This window comes from Syngnathus floridae, chromosome 15, assembly GCF_059516105.1.
Source record: "Syngnathus floridae isolate MCC-2025c chromosome 15, RoL_Sflo_1.0, whole genome shotgun sequence".
In the NCBI taxonomy this organism is placed as follows: Eukaryota; Metazoa; Chordata; class Actinopteri; order Syngnathiformes; family Syngnathidae; genus Syngnathus; species Syngnathus floridae.
In genome coordinates, this window is record NC_142427.1 from 12,140,700 (window position 1) to 12,168,473 (window position 27,774).

At 44.7% G+C, this 27,774-nt stretch overlaps 1 protein-coding gene across 5 annotated transcripts; it reads right to left on the bottom strand.

Annotated features, from left to right (window-relative positions):
* Window positions 1–143: 143 nt before the first annotated feature.
* Window positions 144–27,698, bottom strand: arhgap32b (Rho GTPase activating protein 32b). Of its 5 annotated transcripts, XM_088398126.1 has the most exons (25): window positions 27,229–27,698; window positions 23,432–23,670; window positions 21,703–21,808; window positions 20,050–20,147; window positions 19,778–19,862; window positions 15,172–15,258; window positions 13,980–14,117; window positions 13,630–13,722; window positions 13,313–13,435; window positions 13,002–13,079; window positions 12,715–12,796; window positions 11,912–11,962; window positions 11,587–11,661; window positions 7,120–7,269; window positions 6,893–6,995; window positions 6,362–6,506; window positions 6,148–6,230; window positions 5,933–6,040; window positions 5,709–5,854; window positions 5,444–5,645; window positions 5,206–5,351; window positions 5,053–5,127; window positions 4,150–4,935; window positions 3,481–4,079; window positions 144–3,352 (listed from the first exon to the last, which is right to left on the bottom strand). In XM_088398126.1, exons 2-25 carry the CDS (start codon window positions 23,524–23,526, stop codon window positions 1,331–1,333), a joined length of 5,676 nt encoding a protein of 1,891 aa, XP_088254252.1. In that variant the 5' UTR covers window positions 23,527–23,670; window positions 27,229–27,698; the 3' UTR covers window positions 144–1,330. The 5 variants fall into 5 exon arrangements, with proteins under 5 accessions (XP_088254252.1, XP_088254256.1, XP_088254253.1 ...); XM_088398130.1 differs by lacking the exon at window positions 23,432–23,670; XM_088398127.1 differs by lacking the exon at window positions 11,912–11,962.
* Between the last annotated feature and the right edge of the window lie 76 nt (window positions 27,699–27,774).

A 27,774-nucleotide genomic window follows, 5' to 3' on the forward strand; every position in this document is an offset into this window, starting at 1 on the left:
TACCTGTAAAGACAAAATTGAAAATGAAATTGTCAGTACGCGATATGGGGTCATTATTACCTGAATGTCTATCGCCCAACAGCAATTAAGATGTTAAACCAAGAAAGAAGAAAAAAATGCAACATCATGGACACATTGTTAAGTGCTATTCCCCAACAGTTTTCTTTATTTTAGATCTAAACTTAAAGTACCCAATGGTTAGAGACAAGTATTTCACATTGAAGTACACAGTGCCTTACTTCTGGCCCAACTTGAAAGAAAGAGGCTTAAGTTAAGGTAAGGCAGGAGGAGCAACATTTGCAAGCGATATACTGCATAAAACCATTACAGAATACAACTCGTTTGTTTTTAACTCCACTGGGTAGTACCAAATGAGTGTACACGAAGCTTTTCAGCCTGAAATACACATTTCGATAATTACCTACATAAATGGTTTGCATAATATGGGCAAGAGCAGTAAAATACCTTTGAACTCCCCCAAAAACAATTCTACAAAGTGGGATGTTTGTTGTTTTAGAGGAAAACAAATGCTCAACTTTTATTAATGATAGAACAGGTCTCACAAATAGATCAACGCAATGGGGAAATGAAATGTAACTAAAAAAAAAAAACTCTTTCACATCTGTACCTCTTTTGCTTTTTACTGCGCCGCCATGCTTGGTCCCCCCCCCCCTCAGTACCAAAACATTCCATCAGAAATTTGAATCAATGTACATAAAATGGCACAGTCACAAAGAACATAAAAGACAAAAAGACACGCGATATGAACTGCCAGATTCTTGTCAAGTTCACAAAGACGTACGTATTTTCCAAAGACAAACATGGACACAGTGTACTGCCTACCTGTGTGCATATTGGTTGGGTGTGACGACGCTGATAACACAATGCTCCACTCAGACCTTGTGCTGCAATAAAGAAAGTCATGAACAGTGAAGTACACAGAACTGTTCTGTAAGAGAGTGCATGCATTTCTAAAATGCAAAACTTGTTCCCATTTATGCTCAAACCCAGTGGCCACATCTACAAAAAATACATCCCCTTCAACTATAGATTAGTGTGTGTGTGTGTGTGTCTATAAAATATCTTCTTTTATGTATCTTAATAGACATTTGTGGTTCCTGTTTGAAGTAGCTCACATCTTTCATGTTATACATTATGACGAACACAGCAAAAATGGGCTCTTGGTACATTCGGGACTTTCTGTAAAAAGTCTTCCATTTTCCTTTACAATTTGTTAAAAATACAGAAGAGCAAAAAATATAGGCGGTACAACAGTCCACTGTCCTGCAGAGGCTGATCAACGCAAGTCTTTCTTTTCTTTTCTTTTCAGTTATTCCGTACATATTTGTGTTTCTGGCCTCTGGATAGCCAGCTCACTTTGGAGGAAGGCTCCCTGGCCTAACGCCGTGGAATACGACGCCGCTCGGTTGTTGTTGTTGTGCGCCGCCGGATAGGAGTTACAGCCGCTGCGCTTCTCCACGGGGCCCTGAGGTACTGGGTGGTAATCGTCCAAATTGTCGTAGTGGGATTGCACGGGTTTGCGATACGAGTAGTCTCCGTCCGCTTCGGCTTTGTTGACGTGCTGCGATCGATCGGCTTTGCAGTGGGCCAGCTGATCTTCCGGAGCGCGATAGCCGCTTGTCGTTTTCCCTTTGCCGCGGTGGCGCTCGGCGTCGTGGCACTCGTAGCGTGTCCCGAAGCTCCTCTTGTTTGCGTGTTCCGGCTGCCAGTGTTTGGAGCGCCCGCCGCTTTCGCTGAGCTTTTCGGCCGAAGCCTTGACTTTGGCTTCATGCTGGCCGCTCTCCTGCTGATGCGCGGCGGGAATGGAATGAGACGATTGGCATTTCTTGGAGCCGCTTTGCTTGGCCGGCCCGTCGGACCTGTCTCGCTTGTCGCTCTCCGAACATTTCAGGACGTTGGGGTCCGAGACCATGTGTCTGGGCAGATAGCGACCGTCTTTGCTCTCGGTCGTACCCGACAAAGCCTTACCCGGATCGGACTTGCTGCGCGAGTGCAGGGTGTCGTGGCCGGCGACGTCAAATAACGCCAGCGAGCCTACGTTGTCGTACTGCGAGAGCACCGGACCTTTAACCTTCTGCCTGGCCCGACTTTCTCTGCGGATAGACTGCATGCGCAAACATTCCCACTCCTCGGGGTCCCAAGAAAGGTAAGAAGGAACCTCCTTGATGCCGCCGTGCCCAGGTGGCATATCCCTGCTCACAAAGCTGTGCTCCTTTCCAGGTGGGAGAAGGTTGCGAGCGAGGTAGTGGTACCCTGTAGCCTTTCCGCCGGCTCTGCAAACGACGCTCCCGGAATCTGGACAGGCCGAGTGGACGTGGCGGCCGCGGTTGGTGCCGTAAGGGTCCGGATCGTAATAGGGCCCCTCCCCGGAAGACGGACTGTAGCGGTACTGGACTCGGCCGTTCTCAAAATAAGGCTGCAGTTGAGTCACGTGATAGTCGGCCTGCTGCGAGGACTGCTGCGGGGCTTGTTGGTAGGGTTTGCACTGATACACCGGTCGATGGTAATAGAACATGTCATCGGGGGGAACCTCCGTCCTTTGGATGGGTACGGTGCGGATGGTGGCGGGAACGTGGAGCGAGTGCACTCTGCGAATCGTGGGATAGCCGTGGTTTCGGTCAAGGCTGTAACCCGAATGGCTGGCGGCGCCGTAAACACTGCGGGGGTTTCCTCTGGCCTTCATAGAATGGTGGTAGGACCTTGGGCCTAAAGTGCTGTATTTATTGTCTACTCGGGCACTGTAAGGTATCTGAGGTTCGGACTTTGACGCGTAGGGGAGGTGCGAGGGGACGCTGTTGGGTCTGTAGTGGTGCGGCACGGGATGCGGACCCATTGAAACGGGTCTCTGGTGGTAGTACACCACTCCTTGAGGCTCCATTAGAAATGCTTCACTTTTGGCGTGGTAGGGATGTGCGGAAGATTTACGAGGAGAAACGGGATGGTGATGAAGGGCCTCGGAAGGATGGTAAGAGGCTTCACCTTGACTGAGTGCAGCTGTGGCTAGTTTGCTCTCCATGGTGCGGACCGGAGGGGCTGGAGGTGCGGATCCAGCGGGCTCCTTTTTAGCCGACTCCAGGCAGCAGGGTTGTGTTGGGTTTAGGATTTCATAAGGCCGATCCACGTGCTCAGAAGAGATTGGTGTCGCTGTCGAATTGGCCTTTGATAGTGGCTGACTTTGAATTTGCATGTGGGACTGCTGCTGCGGCTGGCGCTGATTTTGTGTTGGTGACAACACGGACTTTTTGGCTTTCGGAGCTGCTGGAGGCTCTGATGAGGAGGAGGAGGAGGATTTCGCAACACTTGTGAGCTTGGCGTCTTCCTTTGGCTTCACCTGAGAAAGTGACATGAATGTTAAGCTGCGTCGAGTAAAAATCACACAACGCTGTCGGAGAGAACAAACAATGATTATAAATATGGACAGTAAAAATGAATTGTTGACTTTTCAGAATGATTACTCACTTCAGCAAGATGTTGTCGTGAGCCTCTGGTGTCTTTGCTGTTGCTAATGGCTGCGCTGCTCCCACTGGTGCTAACTTTACTATTGCTAATGCTGGTGGTACACACCGCGTCATGTGGCACCAAGGACTGACTTTCCGCCATCCTAGTTGGAGAATTCAGGTTGGCTGTGCTTTGAGGGATGACCTTTTTATGACGCGTGTCTGAAGGAATAGAGTCCATTTCAGGGGGGTTTTCTAGAAGAGTCGTCGAGCCCGTGGCACTTTCAGGCGGCCTGGTTGTCACGCTGGTTAACTCAAGCACCTGCTGTTCTTTCGACGGACTTGAAGAAGAGGGAATGCATCGGATGGCGGTGACTGACACATTGCTCATTTTCTCACTTCCCTCTTCATTGGAAGTCTGGAAATGCGGACCCGATGATGCACGGCCGTCAGAAACACGTGGCGTCGGGGTCTCGCCAGACCGAGGCTGGGACTGTGTGTGATGTGCTGACTCAGCAAGAACCAGCGCCAGCGTGAGGGTGGCATCCTTAGGAGGAGGGGGGGCGGCGCAAATATTTGCCGGAGTGCCCAGGGAATGTGTGCTGGTGAAATCCTTTGAATCTGGAAACAAGTGAAAAATCAATTGGATTGCAGGAAGCCAAGTCAGTCTACACCCAAGCGAGCTTCTTACCTTGCTGCTCGTGGCTTTCACGTGACACCAGTTGAACGCTGTCCTCGGACTTTAGCGCTTCACGATCCACGCTGGCCAACTTGGACTGGAGCTCCATTTGGAAAGCTTCATTTCGAGACGGCTCATCTTTTACACAAAGAGGAGAATCTTTTGGAGGAAAAGGTTCTGGAGGGCCCCCCGCTTCACTGGGAGTCCTTTCAGGCATCTCCATGGGAAATATCTCCAAAGTGGCGGTCTTGACGCTTCTAATGGGGGACACGGCTTGTGTGGGTTTGTCAGCGTACGAACAAGACGTGGTGAGTTTTTGGCTTTCCGCTTTCTCTACTGCAGCCGGGTTCAAATCTGAGTGCAACAAGGATGATGTCAAGTTGTCAAGGAAGGAGGAAGGCATAAGGTCAGATCCATTGGTCTTTCCCCAGAGGCTGCCAGGGCCCCTCTTTAAAGCGGAGCCTTCCGCTCCCGTGTGCCGATCCACCGGGGGAAATGCGTAAGCGGCGTCGGGGAGGCTGCTGCTGCTGCTGCACTGGAAAGACATGGGGTCAAAGTCCAAGGAGGCCATGCCGATGTCTGGTGGGCTGAGGTCCACGTCTTCGCCGGCTGAGCGCGGAGGCGAGATCAGAGCAGGTACGCAGATGGGGCCGTCATCTCCGTCGCTGTCCTCTGCGGCGCCGAGGTTGTCGTACGAGTTGCAGTGCGGTCGACCGTCCAACAAGTCGCCGTTGAATGAGGCCGACAGGGCATCGCTGCTCGATCGGGGTCTCCGGGGACGGTACACCTTGGACTCTCCTGAGAAAAATGACAACAAATACAGACCTTCATGAAAACATCATTTGTTGAGCCATGAGAATTGTTTTTAAACCAAGTGGGATTGAACAGATACATAGAAATGTATGCTACAATTACCTTCAACATTATGCAGAGAACTCAGTGACTCTTCACTTTTAGCAGATCTTAATGTCGCTGTATCCCCTCGACCTCCTAAAACAATCAATTTGAGATCAGCATCCAGCCCAGGAAATATTGACTTTTGTACAATGTGAAAAAGTTGAGACACACCAGCTAGAGCCATGGCCTTTAGTTCATTGGGCTCACTGGGGTTGCGTTGCAGCTTGCGTTTGGACATAGAGGAAGACTTGCCCAAGTTGAAGAAAGAACGCCAACTACCCACAGGAGACTTCTTGGATTTAACAGGAGGCCTTTTCCTGTCATTAAAAAAAAAAAAGAAAACTGTTAAGTTGGCTATGACAGAATTGAAAAAAAATAAATAAATCCCAAGTTGCACCAAAAGACAAACCTCTCTGTGGGAAACTCAATGACCGTGTGGAACTTGCCCTGGAGGGCAGCAGGACCTTCTCCAACCTCAATGTATTTGCTATCTTCAGTGACTGGAGAGTTAATCTGAGCCTGAGTTCTGGCCTGAGCCTCCTCCAAACTTAGAAGTTTGGTTGAGGGTGAGGAAACCAGCAGGGACTTGGGTCGTGACAATGAGTTATGACCTGTGGACACGTAGCGTGTGAGTAGAGGCAACAGTGAGTCATGGGACATTTTGATGGTTATACCTGCTCCCTCGCGAATGAGTGAGCTAAGTTTGGTGCTGAAGAGAACATCCACATGATTGAGAATGAACTCAACCACAACCGACTGGATTCGGACTTCCATGAAGGCCGCCGTGCCACTGAAGCATGCCGATTCGATCTGTTTTGATCTGGGAAAGCAAACAAAGACACATTCAGCTCGTTTGTTGATGAAATGCTCCACAGAAATGCATATATGCTCCACTTACCTCAGCAGGTTGGGGGCCCAGACAATGGCCAGGTTCTTACTGTGCATGTTGGTGATGTAGCTGAATGCCGCCAGGCGGGAAAGGTGTCTCATGAGAAACTCAAGTGTTCTACAAGAGCAAATACAGTATATTAACTTTATTTTCCTCATATCATGGAATAGATGAGCCGCACTCCTTAGATGAGCCACAAGGGGGCAGTGTGCTTCTACTCTGACCTGTAATGTGGAGGAGGAAGTTGTTGGATGACGTCATGGATTTTAATAAGTCGCTCTTCGTCTGTTGCTGCTGATACAGCCTCCTAAACACACACGTGCGGATGAACAAGGCGCTGTTACTTGGACAAATCTCCTTGCAGATCAGTAACAGAAGTACAATCTGGCCTTTGGTTAATATTTGAAGTGAACAGGAAGCACTTCCTAAGGAACTTACAGAGAATTTTTCATACAGCTGATAGGTGAGCAAGGGGTTGGGCAGTTCTCTGAAGTAGAGCTTGCACAGCGAGCCAACACAGTGGATGTCCTGTACGTAAACATCTTTGGTCAGGTCGGGGATTTGCTCAGAGTCAAACTCGTGCCTGATGAGAAACAAAGATAGCAAAGACAGAGGGTATAAAAAAAAAAAAGCTGAAACTACTGTACTAAAAAAAAAACTAAGATCACACACATTTCTTTTAAATGGCAAACACCACAGAAGAATGTTGCTGAGATCTGAAGTATGGCAGATGACTACTAATTCTTAGTATCCTCCCGGTGGAATGCGATAAATAGGAAAGAACACTAATGTTCCCTTAGGAAGATGTGCAACGTGACAGTGCTAGTGGCTGAAAAGTGAAATTGGACCCCGCTAAGTGATCCGTTCCACACATACATAAGCACATTCCAGTCAGGTAATGTATATATTTACATGTAAGCAGAGATGAATAACAACTATAAATAACAATGCTCTCCTGCAGGCTCATACCGCAATTTCTGGATATTGGAGGCGATTCCCGAGAGGCGGTAGATACCATCCACCACACCGTGCTTCTCGATGAACTCGGTGCAGCTCTTGAGAACCTGGGGAACTGCAGACGGACAAAAAAAGGAATGTAAACAAACGAACCAAAAATCTATCGATTTATTTTAATATTCTGAAGAGCAGAGGGAGAACAAATCAATCCGTGACGTCTTGGAGTGTGACTCTCTCACCGTCATGTCCAGAGTTGAGGAGGTGCTCGCCCAGGTCGCAGCCAAACACCCTCTCCCGGAGGATGCCCCGCTGCTTCAGCTTCTGCTTGGTGGGCCTGGACTTCATGAAGGAACGCAAGAAGGTGATCAGCTTGCCATGCTTCTTCGACACTGAGGACAGAAAGTAGGAAGGACGCATATGAGAGCCGCCACATCGAATACAGGAGCACAACATCATTTTGGCTTCATTCTAATGTATTTAAGCAATTGTCCCCAAAATGTATTTTCCGTGAGGTCATTACTATATTGCATCATTGGTTGGATTTTCCCTGGCTGATGGAGGTCCTCCTCAAAACAAGGCATGTGACAAAATCACAGCTAGTACTCAAGCTGGAAACATTTGAAGTAGAACCACAGAAAATAATACCAACACATAAAGGAGTACACTCCGCCCGCCTGGCCACAAAGTCAACTTTTAAACACAGTTAAGTTGCTTCTAATCCGATGGTATTTTTCAAACAGTCATAAATCTTTGACATGTGGCCGTCTGGTGTAGGGTGGGGATCCAGATGATGATAGCTGAGGAAATTTGAGCCTGCAGCCCTTCCTTGGCATTTGAATACTAAACAGATACAAGTCAAAAGGCGTTGGAGCCTAAAAAGGTCCACTGGCAGCTTTAAGTTGGAGCTTGTGTGTGACAAAAATTTTCCCCATTGAGGCTTGGCTATTGCGAGGGGGGTGGGGGGGGAGGACATGAGGCCAAGCATCACAGCAGAAAACAATTATCCACGTAATGGCAAATGTTCATTCTTTTCCCTGCTTCAACCCCAAAGCCACAGCCCTGTCAATGTAATCAGAGAGAGACTTTTCAGAGGAAGCAGTTGGGCAGGAAAATTCCAGCACCATAGAAACGCACCAGTGATGTTACAGAGCGACTCCATAGAGACAAAGAAAAGCCTTGAGCCGGAGTTATCTGATACAACTACTGTGTGCCACCTTGCCCTGAATACAAAAATCAACATAATCGTCTTAAAAGGGCCGAGTCTATTCAGTTTGGCCGAAACCCCCTCTGGATTCAACAATTGTACACACCCAGTTACTGTTGGTGCTCAAGCGGGAAACTTTACAGCTCTCCAGGAAAAGTTCCCCCCCCCCCCAACAAATGTCTGACTTTATTTCTACTGTAGCAATAAACAAAAAAAGAAACATATTACATTGCAGTACTGTATTATTCTGCCAAGAAAGTCCACACTAGTTTTGTGTTAGAAAGCAAAGGTGTACGTATATTATTTAGAGAAAGCACAAGATGGTGCTTCCACACATTTAACACAGCTTTAACATCTGCTGTCTGCATTGCAAAGACTGACTGTGTAAACAACGGCGTAGGGTCTCTCTCCCTCCCTATTGACCCACAGTCATGAGGAACACAGACTTGGTTTGAATAAACGTGTCCAAGTGTCCAATAACAGGCCTTACAGCTATTAATGGTGACTCAACAGGAATTTTGGCCAGTAGGTGAACAGAATAGCCATGATTTACTGTTGATATTAATGGATTCACGGGGTTGTGACGTCATTTCGTTGAACTGCTGCAATAAAAAAAAAAAAGAAGTATTCTCTTCTATCAACAGATTTCAGGGTATAGAAACATTTATGCTACAGTGATCATCACGTTTACATCGTATGTCATAATAAGTAATTGAATATTTACAGACCAAGACAATCACTGTGACCCATTTACTGGATTGGTTGTGGTACAAAATGAAGAAAAGATCAAATACTGCTTTGTTTTGTATTGTGCAAGTCGAAAACCACGCGTAAATGAACAGTAATTACATTTAGGGATAAATAGTAAATATGAAAGATCATATCTTTGTCCAGATTTAATTTCTACAGCGAATGCCATTCATTCCAACACGCAAATCCCTCACTTCTGTCGCCAAACAAAGACTTCATTACCGGGAAGTACGACTCTGAAATGGACATTCTAATGCGTAATTTTTTTTTTACAACGAATGTAGAACACAAATAGGTCTATCTTCTTACCTTGTTTCCACAGTACAGTACAGTACAGTACGAGGCTCGCCCCCGGGCTCTAACCAAATAAAGGTCCAACCGTACGCTCGTCTTTTTCTTCCGCAACTGGACAAAAGTGGGCCAAGACTGTATTCGCACCTACTCACAAATGTTGAAAAAGGGAAAAAACGGACTAACGAGAGCCGCAGACCACTTTGTCCTCTTTGCTCTGTCAGCTAATAACTCCACGCGCGTGCTTACTATACAAGACGTGCGTGTGCGTGTGCGTCTGCGTGAGCGCGCCTGCGCTCAGGCATTGGTTTCCATATCGACTCGTGCTGCCTTCAAGTGCTCCAACATGTGTGGAACATTCCACACCTACACTCGGTTCAACTTCTACGTCTCACATTAAAAACGGGAACATTCCAAAGTTGATAATAATAAAGAACAACTACCCCAAAGGGTAATATGAGCCGGTGACCGAGTGTCATCGTTTTTTTTTTAACCGTAATAATACCATAGTAAGAATACCGTAAAGGTTGACCTCGAGACTTATTACAGTGAAACCACACACAGCGCTGTAAATAATTGCTATGGGTGTATGCCAAAAATGCTGATTCAGCACTACATACTGTTGTTTTACACTTCAGGTTACAAAAAGGGAAGAAAATGCAAAACAACTGCCTATTTTGTGTGTAAACAGGAAGAGATGTCATGGAATTTAAAATTAACATCAACAGCTTAAATCTTTTGGGGGGGGGCAATGAATGATGCAGACAGCAAACACATGTAACAATAACAAATTAAACACTGATTAATTATGCTACACGAGCAGTCACGCCGTACTGTAGTTCAACTGTATACATTTCGACTACCTTTCAACTTTCTCCCCTATGGGGGCCCCGCTGCTTCCCAGAAATGTTTGTAATTCCTGAAATTAGTTGTTAAGGAGGCATGTGGACTCAAAGTCAAGCTAAACTGATTTGTTGATGGCCCACGATCATGCGACTCTTCCACTTCATGTGACTTCAACGTAACACTCACGTTCCAATTTTGCCCAACAACACATTACAGAGCAATGTGGTGTTAATTATGATATAGATCATCACCGGCACCACCAACAGTGAGATGCAGTCGTAAAGATTACTCATGTGGAGCGTTACACAAGGGACCTGGAGAATTTCACAGCCCAGAGCCGGAGCACCAGGAAATGAGCCGGGATCCTTGGGAACAAATCAGACTCTCCGTCTCACACATTTTGTGTTCAATGACTTCCTCCCTCCTTCACATAAGCAGCTGTTTGAGCTCATTGAGTTTATGCTCAAGCAGCTGCCCAAATCACATGTCCCCAGACATGATGACAATAGGCGTGGAAATCAAGGGCTTGCTAAACATTTGGCCCAGCAACTAGTACGTGTCAAAGGAAAAAAAGGCTGAATATGCATTTTCATCATCAAATGAATGGCGACTACAGTAGATACCCAAGCGTCGGCTGCAATCGTTTGCATTTGGAGTCACATCAATTTGTTTTTTATCTCGGTGAACGACCGGTCTGGTGTCATATCAGTTTCCATCATTACACTGGGGCTTAGCAATGCTTTGGAAAGCACAGATTGGATCAAGGAAGAGCAAGTACATTTTTTTTATTTTTTTTCAGTGCTTGTAGCTCCCAACAGGAATGTGCTCTTTTAGTCGCCATGGAGAGGGAGACAGCGATTCATACTGTTGCAGAACAAAGCTTAGCACTCAATGGATGGGTTTACAGGCCCCCCTTGCTGTGAAAGGATTAAATAAATCATGGCTAGTCAGGACCCAGAACTGTGACACCCCTACCACGCTCTTTCAGTTTTGGACTTGCACAAACACAGCTGGACCTCATCCAGACTCAGGATACATTGAGCACTTTGGAGAAATGCTGCAGTAACCTGGCTCACCCTTCAACTCATTTGCATATAACACCTTTAGGGGCCAAGACAGAAAGAGAACTGGAGACAAGATTGTTCTCTTCTCTGAATACCCTTTTCAAAGTTGGGATGCAACTACTATCTTCAGCAACCGTGCAGCTTTCTTCGCTTATACACAAATTGCATGTGATGATGCCCGGAACGATTATTCTGACAAACCTGAAACGTAATTATGCAAAGAAGAAGAGCTTGATGGGCAGGGCTAACCTTAAATGCAAATAGGACTATTGTTTGCAATTTGGGGAATCCAACACATATCTCTTTTCACATGGGCCTACAAATTTATGCAACAACCAGATTATGATCATTTATATTTGAACATTATATTGAACATCAATTTCTATTTGAACATTTTTTTTTACGACTCTCACCAAAAGTTAGAAATAGAGCCATCATTGATGTGACATATTTGCTTTGAGGTACCGTAACAAATGAAAGTGAAACAAACATGACTGTGGGTTTGAAGCCATTGTCGTTTAGGGCACAGCACAACAAGGAGCTTTTTCTACCTGAACTTAGGCTGTAGTGGTTAAGCGGGTCGGCCACCCATGCATTGTCCTGTATTACACTCTCCATCTCCAAATCTGCATGCATCCCGACGAGCAGATGGACCAACAGAAAGATGGACGGATGGATGGACGGATGGACACATGAGAAAAGCAGCAGAGGGAGAGAAGCACTTAGAAGCAGTCTTCGATTACAACAAGGTCATCGTATCTCAAATCGTGTGTAATCCGACAAACAAACTGCAACACAATCACAGTTTTTATGTGTAAGTGAGCGAGGGATGCATGGAGCGGGTGGAAGTACGTATACTTGTATACCAACACGCACAGGGAGGGAAGAGACTCCATGAGGCGGGCGGCAGGCCAGAGCACGGGGACGCTGAGGCAGAGGAGTCAAAGTCAAACACATCAAGACACGTGCAAGTACTGCATCCGTACACTTCCAGCGTGTGTGTGTGTGTGTGTGTGTGTGTGAGGAGACGTCACGATTAAAGATGCATCAAAGCGGTGAGAACAAGCAATGCGCGTTGTATTTCTGACAATCAATTTAAGCCTCGCTCCGCCCGTTCAGGTTAATAATGCTTTCGGTAGCAGCGGAGTTTAGAAAAAAATAAATGTACCAAGTGCATGCAAGAGAATCCAAACACACAGTGTTGCTCCAACCAAAGCTGGAGAGTGTGCAGACATCAATTGAAATATTCACTTGTGTGTTGTCCATGTGCCACATCTGACTACACGCTCATGAGAAGCATTTCTGATTCATCAGGCGCTTTATGCTTCTTTCTGGTGATTAGCAGCCAGCTGCAATAGTCTCATTCCAAGGCCAGCCAGATTCTTGTGAATTAAAGTCATCATCAATCAGCCTTTGCTGTTGAAATTTACAAGTACAAAAAAATGTGCAGTCCGTCCGAGCCAGGATATTGTGCTCAAGATTTGTTACATATGTATTTGAGTATTCCAGTCATGTTTTTGACACGTTTATTGGCTTCTATACAAAGTGCTGAGTCAAAACTCAAAAGTTGAAACAAAGTACTCCCCGAAAAGCCAGCCTTATCGCTCAACCGGCGTGAACCGTTGCTTCCTTCCGACAACATTTCACGAAATGCTTTGAAAGGAAAGGGCAAACACTACCTGGCTTTGGCACCGAGTTGGTCATGGACTGTGGCACTTTATCGTTTATGAGCTCCACGCACTCACTGGGAAAGTAGCCAACCTGGAGGGAAAGAAGGCACAAAAACAAAATCAGAGCACTAATGACTGTTGGAAACAGCTGAGTTGTAAATAGAAAAAAAAGTCAAACCATCGCAAAAAATGTGAACTTGATTTTAGTGGGCTTGGGTCCATTTAGCCTTCATTCCAAACTTTGCTTCCTCATTAGTCATCAAGAAAAGCAGCAGACGAGGCAAATGCTAACACACCTGAAAGCCGTGCTTCCCCCTCCACCATGTGGTGTCTTCTTTCGGAGGCATGTCAATGACTGAAACAATGTCACCAACCTGAAGGCAAGAGAAAATGCTCAGAACCCAGGAGAAGAACCACTGGATTCATTTTTTCTGTTTCATTTCACTTGTTAGGTTTGTCAAATTGAGCACGGCTCCTGGAAGAGGCAACTCGTTTCCAGTGGGTTTTTTTAATCTTTTTTGGGTCTCTTGAGGACTATGAAGTTGAATGGAATGCATTCTTTGTGCGCTGTCAGAGCCATTGAGCGTTGTGTATGGATGGGTGTCACCTCAAAGGACAGCTCGTCTGAAGCCTGCGCAATGTAGCGCTTGATCACATGGGCAGCTGCAATTGCCGGCACGTTGATGGATGACTCTTCGTGTACCAAAAGATGATTACCCTTATTGTCAACCTGCAAAACAAAGACGTGACAGCGTCTATTGAGTTATGGATGGAAAGGCAATAACTGCTGAGTCAACCTCCTTCCACATCATCTCTGCTGCCCTGCCCACACACACACACACACACACACACACACACACACACACACACACACACACACACACACTGCTTCTTCTGCAAATGAGGAAAGTGTGCACTATGTACCTCCATCCACGTGAGGGCGGGCCCACAGTTGATCTTGTTGTCAGCAATGGCTGAAAGCCGGGAGAGGTAACCCAACAACATCTGGGAAACAGACTAACACGGAAGGAACAATTAAAGAGGAAGTTTGAAATTCAAAAAAAAAAAAAAAAAACTTTTTGCCATCAGCTGAAAGCTTACTAAATAGAGGGATCTTTTTTTTCCCCTGACATTTTTTCTGTTTATGACTCTGACTCAGTTTGTTGGAGCGCCACAACTGTAAAATTGAGTTTCTGGAAAAGGTTTAAGAGTGTCATGCGACATCCTTGGAAGGACTTCTTTACAGTCCACATGCACGCATTTGAAGAGCTCACCTCTGCTTGATCAGTCAAACTGTCAAATCTTGGCAGCTCGGGCAGCTGGGAGAAACGACGGTCATAGATGCAAAGGTGCAGGTGCTTGTCCAACACACGGAAATCCTCATAGCTACGCTTCACGATCCAGCTTCGACCCTGAAAAAAAGAAAACATCGTGTGAGAGTCGAGTCATGATTCATTTGGGTGTGACAAAAGCTACCTGACCAATTTCTATAAAAGCTTGGCTGCACAGTGGGCCTCTGTGGTCAGCACATCTGCCTGAGTTTTGAGGTTTCATTTGAATCACAGCGCCGCTTTTCCTGCGGCACTTCCTCCCACATTCCAAAAACATGCACGTTAGCAGAGCCTGCTAACGTTAGCTGCCATTCCATTTTGCTTGTCTCTTTCAACGCCAACTAAGGCGAAGCTCCAAATTGCCTAACCAAGTGAGAGAATCTTGCGGCCTGAAAAAGTTTGTGTGTACTGGGGCCAAAATCTGAGCACTGAGATTTCAGCACAGCACTCAAGCCACTGATTCTTTTGGCGGGGCTGAAAAGTCTCCGTAGGCTGAGTGAACACACATTAAGCTTTACTGGCCCACTTTCATACTGGGAATCCAGTTCCCATCCACGCAACTAAACTATGCTGCACCAATCCATATTTCTATTCAAAATCCAAACAGAACTATTTGCAATCTCTTTTTATATAAAGGATGATTGAAAATATTTCCAGTGGCTTGAAGTACTAGATGGAATTTCCAACTGCATACTTGTGTGTCATTTTCAAGGACGAGGAAAAGGAATAGCTTCTGCGGATGGAATAAAAAAAAAAAAAAAATCTCAGCAGAGGAAATAAGGGCAAAGCTACTCTGCAGCTGGAGTACGTCTGTTTGTTTGGGTTCATTTATGCACATGCCGTGTAAACAGAAATGGAACCACGTTCAACTGGGACATGGGAAGATGAAGGCTAGCGCATGAAAACCAATCTTCCATCCATAATCATTCAGTTTTTGGATCATTCTAAATAATGAAGAGAGTACACCACAAAATATGCTCTGTTGGAAACTCAAGAAACTGACTTGGAACTCGTAAACATTTCAGCCCGAGTGATCGTCACAGTGCGGCCACATAGAGTGCTTGGCCTTTACCTATTTTGATATTTTTGGATGATTTTTTCTATGTTGTGTCATTGTTTATGAGGACAAGCTCACCTGGCAGGAAATATGAACCAAGTACACAAGCTCCTTGGACTCTTGGCTGTTGCGCGTAACTTCACTCTGTTCATCGCCAAGAGACAACTGAAAGACAACACAGTCATGAGCATTTCAAGTTTGGATTGTTATTGTTTGACGTTAATAAGATGTGGTGTCACGCTAACGGGGGTCCTTCACTTTGAATATTACGTCTTAATCAGAAGGCAGCGGCTAAATTCCCCAGTGGTCCCTCATCAGCTTGACTTTTTTGTTCAAAAGGATTTTCATTTCTACTTTCTTCTGGTGTGATGCTTTGAGAAATGCTTTTCAAAAGATGAGAGTAAAAGACATGTCAAATATTTCGTGGCTACAAAGAGTCAAAACTTGTAAAGCGGTTCTTCTCAACAAAGACGACAAGTTCAAATCAGTTCCACTTTTCTTGTTTCAAATGATTTTGGCTCTGTCTCATCCTTCTTGGCCTGCTTTCACTCACAAACAGAATCAAGGCGCTGGCTGGAAGGAAAATACCACTGCAAGTGAGCGTGATACGCTCTGGCAGCAATTTCACTTTCCTTCCAAAAGTCCAAATGTTGCTCCTGGTATGTCAACGAGATGAGCGCTTGAAGGCTAAAATGTCCAAAATGACAGTTGTTAGCCCTGTCTCGTGTTAGCATTGAAATCTTTGTGCCTACCTCGAAAGAAGGCAGCAGGTTGACTCACAGCTGCGCCCTAAAAGCACATGCTATTAAAAGTTATTCTAAAGATACACGGAAATTTCCAGCGGTGCAGGAAACCGTAAACACAAGAGCGCTCAAAACAGCAATTTGATCTCCAATGGAAATAACATTATAGGCTTGCCACTCACTGAGTGCTCCTGCTTTTGCCCAGCACAAATACATAGCACTGGCATTCTGGAAACCATATCCACCTTTGATTTTTCATCTTAAGTGACTCCATCTTAGCTACAATAAAGTCATGCTTATCCATCCATATGTATAAGCCAAACCAGAATGGAAAACACCATCTATAAAGTAGCAAGACCATGTTGCTCATCATAAAAAATAGGAAAAAGAACACACACACACTTGAGTACTCACAGCAATGTCAAATGTGCTTTTCATGTGTTGGCCATGTTAGCTGGCACACTTTCCTTCCTTCCTTCCTTCCTTCCTTGCCGTGGGTGCAGTGGAGATTCACACCGCCACGTTCCCCCTCCTTTACTGCCCAACACCTGTCTCCAGTCTCTTTTTCTCATACCGTCCCACAGAGTCCAGTTTCAGGCGCACAATTCCAATGGGCAGGAGGACGTTCAAGACTAGCTCTCCCGGGTTGTTCCACAACACTGGCAAAAGTAATACTTGCAGCTTGTGATGTTTAAATGGGAGATTCCTCAACAGGACAGCTTTCATCTCCTTGATTTGGCGCCGGCAGCCATCCTGCCATTGTGACCATCAATCCTGATTCTTTCCTTTGCTTTTGGGCACGCTTGTAAAAAAAAAAATCATAACGAGTGGCCACTACATTCAAAGAAAGAGAGAGTCAAAAACTTTGCGGCTGTTTTCTCTGCAGATTCTGCCACGCGTGTTCACAATCCCACATGCTATTCTCTCTCTCTCGCTCTCTCTCTCGCTCTCTCTCTCACTCTCTCTTCGTTCTTCCTCCTCCTCTTCTTCAACCCTGTCTGACATAGGACTTACTCCACCCCTCCCCCTCCTTGTGTCCTCATCTTCCTCTCCCTGGTTGGTACATTCCCGGCCGGCCGAGACAAAGAGAGAGGATGGAGGGAGAGAGAGAGAGAGAGCCAGAAAGAACAAGGACATGAAGGGGGCAGGAGGTAAATGGGGGTGAAAAGAAAAAGAAAGAAAAACTGCGTTTGCCCCTTTCACAATAAAAGATTGCTCCAGCTAGTGACTTTGATTTGAGTGGCCGCAGGTAAATCAAATCATTCTTGAGCACCAATCTGTTTGAGAATATCAAAATGCTAATCCAATGTTGACCCAGTTAGATTTACTCGCCAATGCTCAGCGATGGCTTGAAGAGATACAGTTGATATATTCCAAAAAAAAAGTGACCTGACCTCTCAGACACAGTATTTCAAGAATGAAGGAAATCGCAAGCAGGCATAACTCAAAACATGAAAAAAAAAGAAAGAAAAAAAAAGAAAGCAATACTTGCAGGTCTTTTATCAAATATTCAAGTGATTCTGTCTCAGAAGCCAAGCGTGTAATGTGACATTCAGAAAATGTAATACTTCAGACATGGATATCTTACATGATATCCGCTAAGCTTTTCAAACACAGTCTCCTCTATTTCAGCAAAACATCTGTCACAGACTAAAAGACTCACCACTAGATTACATACGCAAGCACAAGCAACATTTTTGGGACAGGCACCTCCCTGCCAGCCGACCTGCCTGCCTGCCTGCATTTAAGGAAGTTTACGTTTAATTGAAGATCAAAACAAAACTTTGGAAAATGTCAAAATAAACAACGGGGATTATTATTGGTTTTTTTTTGCACCAGTGGTTTCTTATTGACCAGCTGGGTGTCAGTTAAGTGGCCAAATCCTGCAAGAGCGGATGCGCGTGGCCTTGAGAGAGAAAGATCTTTGGATCATAGACAGAACACATTATTTATACTTCTCTCCTGGTATTGCTTGGAAAATATTTTGGCCTATTAAACAGCCAAAATATCACATTTATGCCTGTGCTTCCATCAAAGAGGCCTCAACTAACCATTTTTTTTATTTGAATCATTCGTTAATCTATCAATTGTTTCATTGATAAATCTGTGAATCAGACTGACCGAGCAGAAAATGCACAAACGTGAATTAATGATGACTGGCAAAATTGTTGGTCATTGTTTTCAAAATGAAAAGCAAATATTTGATTTCGATTCGACACAAAGGTAATTGGCTCCGTTTCATGGAGGGCTACAAAAAAAACGGACAATAATTACTGTAGAGAAGCTGAAATTCAGATATAGACAATTATTGATTAAAAAATGATCAAAACAATTGAACGTTTATCCAAATACAAAAAAATCATACAAATATAACAAAAATAAATCAAATATACCAATAATATATACTAAAAATAATATAAATCAATTAATTTGATAATCAATTACACCCCTTAATTTTCACTTGAGCCTTCCTCAATCCTCCGATTGCATGAGAGAATGAGAATGGGGGTGAGAATGAGTGCACGCCAACTGCTCTTTTGTTTTCTCCAAGCGGGGCCGTGCTGGCTGGCTGGCTCTAAACAGTTACATCATCCGTAGCAAACAAAAAAAAATCCACAGATCTCTTTTGTGAGAACATGTGACAGGGGCTCAACATCATCTTATTGCTAGGCAATAGCCCTACATTGCTTTGTCTACGCCAATAGACTCAACAATCGAGACTTAAAAGCAATCAGATCGTGTTTGACCTTTAGCTTCAATTGGTGTTTGTGATTTGCAAGGCTGGCTGTGCGCGAGCCTCACTGCAACACGGCAGCACACTTGATGGATTGGATCTCACCGGGGAAGGGAATTCATTCCTTTGCGTCACCCCTTGGTCTTTTGTGTGTGCGGGGGGGTGAACCATGTGGTCGTGTTGCTCAGCCAATGGGATGAAGAAGGAGAAGATCGATAGAAAGATGGATGGACGGTACGAGCGCAGACAAAATGAAGTGCACAGACAATCGGGGTAAACCTGTCACGTCAGATGCAAGTCATGCATCGGCCATGCAGCACCACACCATGGGGGGGATGGAGCTGCTCCGCAAGGTAGGCTGACCAAGGTGTCGCTCTTAATTAGCTGCTGCATGGCAGCACAAAAAGAAAGAAAGAAAGAAAAAAAAAAAAACTCGAGCTGTCATAATGGTGTGGTGAAAAAAATGGCACTTCCTTCCACATCTGTTATTCAAATTCAGGGTAAACATAATAGACATGTGTTCTGTCTTTGGCTGAATCACGTGCTGAGGCTTGACTCATTCAGTCGTTACATAAACAGTTCATTTCAGTGGCTTCAAAATTCAACAAAAAGACAGACTGAGCTCTGAATTCATTTTTGGCTGATTGCAAAGAGGAGAAATACCATCGTCTTGTGCCTCTGTCCTGGCTTGTCAGTCAAATATAACGACGTGTACGGCAACAGTTAGTCGGAGAACAGAATGTACGGACAACGGAGGCTAACGTCATTAAATTTGCCACGTAGTTGGCAGAAATTTGACAATAAATACTCTTTAAAACACGAGTTAGTAACACAGTGGGGGGCAGTTGCAACCTTTCCAAAATCACCAAGAATCACATCAGCAAAATTGCCCAGGAATGTAGTTTACAAGAACCACTATGTCAACCATTAACTGGTACTTAAAACACACAACAATTAAATGAAATTCTGCCCTCCAAATTACAGCAACAATTATGCTGCAGGTGAAGCGGACTCTCAAGTAACAGCAAATTAGCTGAATGCTGCCCCCTCCTGGCTTCCGCCCAGAAGCAGTGAAGCCACTGAAAGTCTGACAAAATACCAAAAGTGGATTCATTCTGACAGCTTCAATCTTAATCCTATTTTTTTTCTTTAACAATGAATATGATTGTGAGAGTATACCATATTGTAATAAGCAAAATGACCTTACCTGTATTGTGCCAAAGTCCACATTTTCATAATGGAAATGAGCACATTCTGCCAGTTTGGGAAAGTGGCCCTTGGTAAAGCAAAGTCTACACGAAAAAACACAGATGGTCAGTCAGAACACTCGAGAGGAAAACACAGAGTTTAGTTTAGTGCGTACAGTGGAAGTAATAAGAGGTTGCAGATCGAAATAGAATGCGAGAAGCCATGCAGACGCATGATTAAAACAAACAACGGAGGCAGATACGTAGATAGGAGGCTGTTGCGTCGACTCACTTCTTCACATTCTTGACCTTCATGCTGGCTGTGCTGCTGCCGCACGACGAGCGCATGAGCGGCTCGCTCCGCATCTCGGGGAACTCGGCGCTTCTTGCCTGAAATTTCACAAAACAAATTCAGTCGGGACGACCTTCAAATAATGCTCATAACGTCAGCAGCGCGCTTTCCTATCGTACGCTTCGAAACGGCTGATGACATTTGCATACGGTCCTGACACATCTACTTTGAAACTTCGCCCAACATTCGGAACCTCCACAGCAAGGCGTGAGAATGAATTCCCCGCTCGGAGAAGCGTGTATAGAAATGTAGGCACCCACGCGCAACGCCTCCGATTCTTCTAAAGCTAAGCCATGTGTTTTCTTTACCTTCCAGCATAGCTGATAGATAGCGTGTGCGCACCAGAGAGCCCACGCTTGCATTATCTGGCAACGCCAGCACATTTTCGTCCGAGCGTTGGATTAGTGAATTAGGTGTTGACCTGAAAACCAAACATCTGAGCGGCAAAATGTCCACTGTGTTGGCACTTTACATGTCCATTTAAATCCACGTAAGATATATACTGTAGATGACATGACGTTTAATTCACGGGTGTCAAGGCAGATACGGCCCGCCACATCTTTTTGAGACGCATCCAATTGATGTCAGTACTAAAAGTGCAAATTGTCTTCACTTTTAAAAAATAGAGCTATTGCTAGCACGCTCATCTTTTCTTTTTGGTAGTGGCTGACTAGATGTGTCCAGCAGCCCACATGGAGCAAATGACCTACTTGTTCACTGGCGGTGCACTCCATCTTACTCCGACAAAGGCCCGCTAAGTCGGAAACGTGGAGGCATTTTTTAAATGAATTGGTCATGTTGAGAGAAAACAAACAAAAGGTATTTTATCCAGGACCATTTTAAGTGCCGAAACATATCCCAGTATTTTCATTGAAAATAACAGCAATTGCTGATCTATGGTTAAAAAAAGAATGACAATTTAAGAAAGTAGAAAAACAGCAAAGGCCTAATCATGAGCAACACCGTGTCAGGGGTCGGACGTGACAGTTAACAGTTGCTGAGCGTTTCTTGTCACTTCCTTTAACCACCAGAGACATGAATAATGGAAGTTACTCTGGTAGAGACTAAGTGCACTATAAAATGTTGAATCAAGACAAGTAGTAGACGGAAAAGGCCTCTCAATTCAATATTCATTAGCACGGTGTGCTACTTGATTCTCTCCCTCTTGCCCAGTCAAAGAAGGCAATAGATTCCAACAACGCACGTCTGCAGGTTACCATGGAGACGGCCTCATTTTCACCATACTTTTGCAAGAAGTCAAACCCAAACCTGAGACTGGAAAAAGATGATTAGCGGTGTATTTGACAAAAAACGTATCTTACGTGTTTTCTCTCCAGGATGAACCTTGTTGAAATAATGTAGATAAATATTTGTGCAAAGAGCCGCAACGCATCAGTTAGCTCGCTATCATCTTCCACGCGTGCTAGTGTTTCAAGCAGCAGAGCACACATTGTCTCTTTAGACGACAAAGAGCCGATCATCTTTTCTTTCTCAATAAAATAGGACCAAGGATACGACCCACAGCTCAAAACACCATCATGACGAATAGAGTGCGGGTGTGTGTGTGTGTGTGTGTTTATTTGTGTGTCTAACCATGGCACTAATTGTCTCTTCCCAGTCAGGTCTCTCTCTGGGATGAATGTGAGCCAGTTCAGGCAGTGTATCGTCGTCCTCCAGATGTCGTCCAAGTCCGAGGCCCCTGCGTGCATGCGTGCATCAAACACAACAATCATTACCATCAAAAATGTGACATAGTAAAGCAATGTTGCAGATGCACCCCCCCAGCTATAAACAAACAAACCAAAAAGTGTGGCTCCTTTTGCAAGATTACGTCGAAATATATATATGAATGAAATTCTCTCGTGTTGCTTGCTTGTGTCTGTCTACACCTGAATTCATGCAGCGCAAGTCAAGTGTGGGTTTTGTGTAGGCTACAGTTTACTAGGTTATTTAAACCAGATTACTGAGCACTGAATGCAAATAGAAGCTCCTCTGTGATATGAACTAGTTTTTAAGTCAAAAGAGGGATAAGAGGTTTATATGGAGCGTTTTTTGTTTTTTGTTGATGCAGCAAAACTGCCTTCGGCCATGCTAACGCAGCGCAGCCCCCTCATTCATTTTCAATGGAGCCCATCTGCTGCCGCAGCAGCTACAGAAGGCCAGCAAAAAAAAAGATTGGCTTTAACTCCCAAAAACTTGTGACATCGTATGGAAATGCACCAACCAATTCAATGCGATTTTGTCCTGTGTGCACATTAGAAACGACCGCTTTAATTGGATTGCATGTTAGAATGCTGATGAAGGTATTTAAACATGACATCCTGCCCCTTGACCCCGTCCGAATCATCCCCCCCTTAAACCTTCATTTTTTGTAATCATACCGAACTACTATTTAATGTATGCTAAGCTACTGCTGCCATGGTAACCCCGGGGCAGGATTTCGACTTAGTTCAGGACTGTTGTAACAATGTGCTGAGAGCAGGGGGGGGGGACTGAGCTACATCAAACTACAGACTGATATTCAGATTCGCATTTACAGAAGAAGATGAATTGTAGCTCTGTTTTATAGACCTGCTCCAATATGCAGTCATAAGTGAGGGAAGTCAAAAGGAAATCGATTTCAAAAGAGAGCTTAGCTTAGTTGGGAACTCACTGGCATGAAATGTAATCTGGATGTGACCATATCCCACGTGCACACAGTAGTGAATGAAAATGCCTCTAAAGCATGTGCCCACAAACAAACCAGAAGAATGGCCTGGCCCCTTTGGCCAACAGTACTTAGGCCAAAATGTCCTTGAATTTGCATGAGAGCAATAAGGCATTTGGGCAAGGCTTGAGGTTGCGCGCATGATGACAGTGCACGGAGCATATCGAGGTGTTAGTGTAGCAATGACGTAACTAGCTGAAAGCTAATACACTTGGGCTGTCAATAGAGACGCTGGTAATTGAGCTGCTAGTTGCATTCAAAAGAAGATGACAAATAGTTGCTTGAAGGGATGTGGCTCCGATGGTGACTGTGCAAATTCATTCGATTCATTCAGCTACATGTGAAGCAACCTCCACCTTCTCCTCCTCCCCTGCATGCAGATATTGCTATCATTTCTCCTTGAGGCATACAAATTCCAAATAACTCCTGTCATCAACACTTCCGCCCGCTCGCCCACCCGCACATGCACACAACCAGAAAGCTGACATCTGCTTCTCAAGCTTATGGAATCACTACTACTACTAAGCAAACTAAGCCTAACCTTTAGGTGTGGTCCTCTCCTAAGTTGCGCAATGGTGGTAGCTTCACTGGACTTTGTGCTGCGTGTGGCCCTACCTGTCCAAGATGTCAAGGCTGGACGTGGATGTGGCTCCCAGCAGTCCGAGTGCTGCACTCCCCACCGCTGCGGCAGCCCCGCTGCCTGCCTCCATGATACTGACTCACCGCAATGTGGAGCCTGCCTGCCTGCCTGCCTGCCTGCCAGAGAAGTCCAGAGAGGGAGAGAAAGGAAGATAGAGAGACACAGAGAGAGAGCGAGGGAGAGAAAGAGATGTGCAGCCTGTTTGCCTGCCTGCCTGCCAGAAAAATGGCAGGGGGAGCAATAGAGAGAAAAGAGGGAGGGAAAAAAGACAGATGAGATCAAATAAATCATCGATATCGACGCAAGAAGGAAGGCCGGGGGGTGTCCACCATTGTGACAGACACACAACATGGCAAAGTGTCATTGGTGTTGAAATGATACAAAAGCATATGCATCAAATCATTCCTCTTGCTTTCATCACATGCAGAAGCCAGCGTATAAATCAACCATTAAACAGACATATTAGCCGAACAGCTTGGTCGTGCCTGACGTGCCTCTATCTTTCACCAAATGATTTCTAGCAGCCTGCTGCGTACAAATGGAATGATCTCGAAAAACCATTGGGGATTTCTGTGCACGTATAAAGAGGGAAAAGCCTACGCCGGTTTTCCTGCTCATCAATGACGATGCATTGCACACGCCAAGGAGGGGAGGGAGGGGAGGGAGGGAGGGGGCGAGAAGCGTGGGAGGAGAGGATCCACACACAACACAGTAAAGCAGATGCTTCTTATTGAGCTGTGTGATGATGAAAAAATAGGCAACTGTCACTTGAATCCATAAACTCACCCATGACATAATCACACGTATTGTGTAAACGTACGAGACTTGCCCAACAAGTCTTCACTTGCGCATCTATTCTCTTTGCATGTCATTAACATGCTCCATTTGCTGCCTTGTTTAGTTAAGATGTCTCACAGGACTAGGATTTGCTCACAACATCCACTTTAATGGAACTCCTGCTATTTGCTGATAGCTGGAAACTTCTCTGTACAATTGCTTTTTCTCAGCATGTGCAAGTAAGAGTTGTGTCTAAAAAACACAGCAAAAGATTTCAGGTAGCAATCCAATACTTGCCGAGTGCTACAACACAATTGGCGTGAAATATTGACCCGAATGCATCATGACACCCATCAACCTAATTCACACAATAGTAATCAGGCCACTGGAAAGTCCAACTAGCGAGCAACGAGACAACTCTACTTAGCAAGGCCAGCCCGCCGCCGTCTTTCTTTCAAGTGCCCCTAGAAAAGCATTTCAGGTTACACGAAGAATTAACAAGGAAACATTCATACACTAGGAGAGTTGAAATAAAAAATAAAAAAAACCCTGTTCATAAAATCTCCTTAACTGCCCTTTAAATGTGGATTTTATGACAACCAGAGCTTATAAGATTTAAAAAGTCATGTAAGGGCCAGCGAGTTGGAATAAGGCACAGCAAAATGCGTCAATCTGGTGACAGCCAATACAAGGCAACAAAAGGGAAACATTAAAAAGCATTTCTGATATCCTATTGTCATTCTATTCTTCGTGATTACAAAGTTGGCATAATTGTAAAAAAAACATTATGATGCATTCATATTCAATACACTATTTGTTTATACAAGGAAAGTGTACTTGAATGGCGATAGTTGCACTTTTTTGTCTTAAAAGAACTCATTTTGTTTGGTCCAAAAGGAACTTGCATGATAAGAGTGTTTCAAATGTTCTCAATACTTTTTACATGGTCAAACATGATGTTGTTTCGTTCCAAAAAATCAATGAGCGCCTGAATGCTGGTGATTTCAAAAGTCGTTGCCAGGCCAAGTCATGAATGGACACCATTTTGCTGAATCCTGATCTCATTCAGCCACCACTGGGGGGGGGGATACCTTGACAATTTCCTAATCAGCGTCTGTGTCAATGCCAGGATTGTTTATGGGAAACTGGCAACTCTTCTGGGAATGTCACGGCACCCCCTCTGAGGCCACGGGCAGGCGGGAGATGCTTTTTCACACTGCCTTTGCAAAGACTCTTTGCACGTAGAGGAGAAGGTCTGAAGACAGCCCGGCCGCTTGGCACAATTAAAGAACATGAGCAAAGGAACTGCAGTGCATGCCAAGACCCTCACAATGCAGCAGTATCCAAAGCCTGGGGTCAGAGGTCAAGGCTGGATTTGTGTACGGCCTCCAACACAGAGACAGACAAGGAAAGCTTTCAGAGATTGGCCACTTTTGTGTCGAAAAGAAAGACCATTTGGAATCAAATTCATCACATCAAAAAAGCAAACTGTAGTTGTCCACATGAATTTGGGGGAATGTTCCGTCTGCTTTTCAGCCAATGGGGACGTGAGCAGCAAACGGCATCTTTGGAAGTATGCAAACACGGCAACGTAACTTTAATAACGATACGAGTAAATGTTGCCGCAAAGTACAGGCTGAAGGATTAATAACTCCAGATCAAAGTGACACATTCAACTAAAGGGTGGAATTGAATCACATCAAGCTTCAACATGCTTGGAATGCTAACATGGCTCTCAGGGGAGAGAAGAAAGAAAAAAAAAGCACCGCAGTTACACCGAGAACATACTGAACCGTGACCCAGACAGCAAAAAAAAACCTGATGAAGCGTGCGTGGCTCCTCAAGTATTGCTGCAATCATGGCAGAAGTGCTATGCACTGCAGGTTGGATCAAATAAGTCATTAATCTGTCTCACCAGCTATGAAGAGTTGCACCAGGGAAATATTTGGCAAACACTCTGTCCTATCAAAATTTGTTTTTTTTTTTTGCTTGCAACGGCATGCCTTTAAACAAGGCATTTCCTAATGCTGAAGCAGATCATTACTGTATTTGTATCTGACTAGTTAAATAAGAATGAAAGGCCTGGGTGTATATTTGATGAAGCCCTCATTTAATATGGTATGAAAAAGAAGCCTGAAAATTGTTGGATCAAATAAGACACTCGCTCAGAGATCCAGGGCTGTATTCAAAAGTCCGATGATTTGAAAAGAGACTGTCCGAAAGAAATATATGATTTCTTCACCTCATTCATGAGACACAGTATTTATGGCTTAATTGTTTTGCTTTTTTACTTATCTCCAGACTCCGAAATGCCATGTCTCATGTTGGTATTTTCGTGTTGTTTCTGTTATTCCTTTATTATTTTGAACTGTCTCAGTTGTTGCTTCATGAACAGAACTTTGCATGCGGCAATAGTTGTTCTAAAGGGCTCCACAAATAGTTGAGCCGAACTTACAAGACCAAAAACATTCCTGTCGAATGAATCTTGTTTTTGTCATACAAATGAATCATTTGCTGCTGTTAGAGAACCTGGAAAACAAAATCATGTAAAATTGCAATCTGCAAAATAATAATAACATCTGAGCAACATATCAAATGAAACTAATATTACTCCTCGTACTTGCTTGACCTACCAGAGATGACAGACAGAACAGCAGAACACAAAAATGACTTTCATAATAAGCACAACAATAACAATAATGACAATAGAGAAGAAGATCGAGCAGAACAGAAGCCCAAATAAAGGGGTCCTCTCCCCATTGCTGGTGGATCCGATTAGCCGAGCCAGTGCACAGTGCACACCATGAGATGAGATGAGATGAGTGGGGTTACTTTCACACATGCACGCCATTTCACATGTGCAGGCTCGACTGACTCAATGTCTGCTCCCTAAACAGTGGTTGAAAGTAATATGCTGCAATGGAGACCAAAGCCAATCCACGTGACAAGCTGCTAGGTAACATGAGCGTCCACAAGAAGAAGCGCAAGTACGTACCTCACTTCAGCTTGCTCCTGCTGTGGCGTCCGTTCGACGACCACCCGTCGGATGGCGAGACGAGTTTAGATTTCACTGTCTGCGTCAGGTTCTTTTGCCTTAGCGCCCACATCGCAGCTTTAGTCCGAAAAGTGCAATGACGGAACGAGTATTTTCATGTTTCCCACTGAGTAAGGTGAATGAAACGGACGGCGCCAAGGCAAACACTCAACAAAAAGACTCCCCCGGGGCTCAGCAGCACTTTTCAGCCAAATCTCCGTGTAGGATCATTTCTTTCAAATCATATATCTTGACGTAAAGCTTCTTGGTTTAACAGGGGCTTTCCTTTGGATTCACAGCTTCTTAAGAATAAAATGCGTCCATCCATGTGCAAGTCAATGGAGCACAAGTAGGAAAGGAATGGAAAGGAAAGGAAAGTGATTCCTAGCGGGAGCACAGCACAGCAGCGGCGCTCTGGCAGTGATGCATTCGCGGGAGTCGAAAATACTAGCTTCAACATAATCACGACATAAAGGGGCACATTTCACACAAGTGTCACAAAACGTT

Coding starts and splice junctions, on each gene's coding strand:
- arhgap32b (XM_088398126.1), bottom strand. CDS start 23,526: ATGGAGGCAGGCAGCGGGGCTGCCGCAGCGGTGGGGAGTGCAGCACTC. Junction 5,855..5,932: donor TGGGCCCCCAACCTGCTGAG/GTAAGTGGAGCA, acceptor TTGCTTTCCCAG/ATCAAAACAGATCGAATCGG. Junction 3,353..3,480: donor CACGACAACATCTTGCTGAA/GTGAGTAATCAT, acceptor TCACTTTCTCAG/GTGAAGCCAAAGGAAGACGC.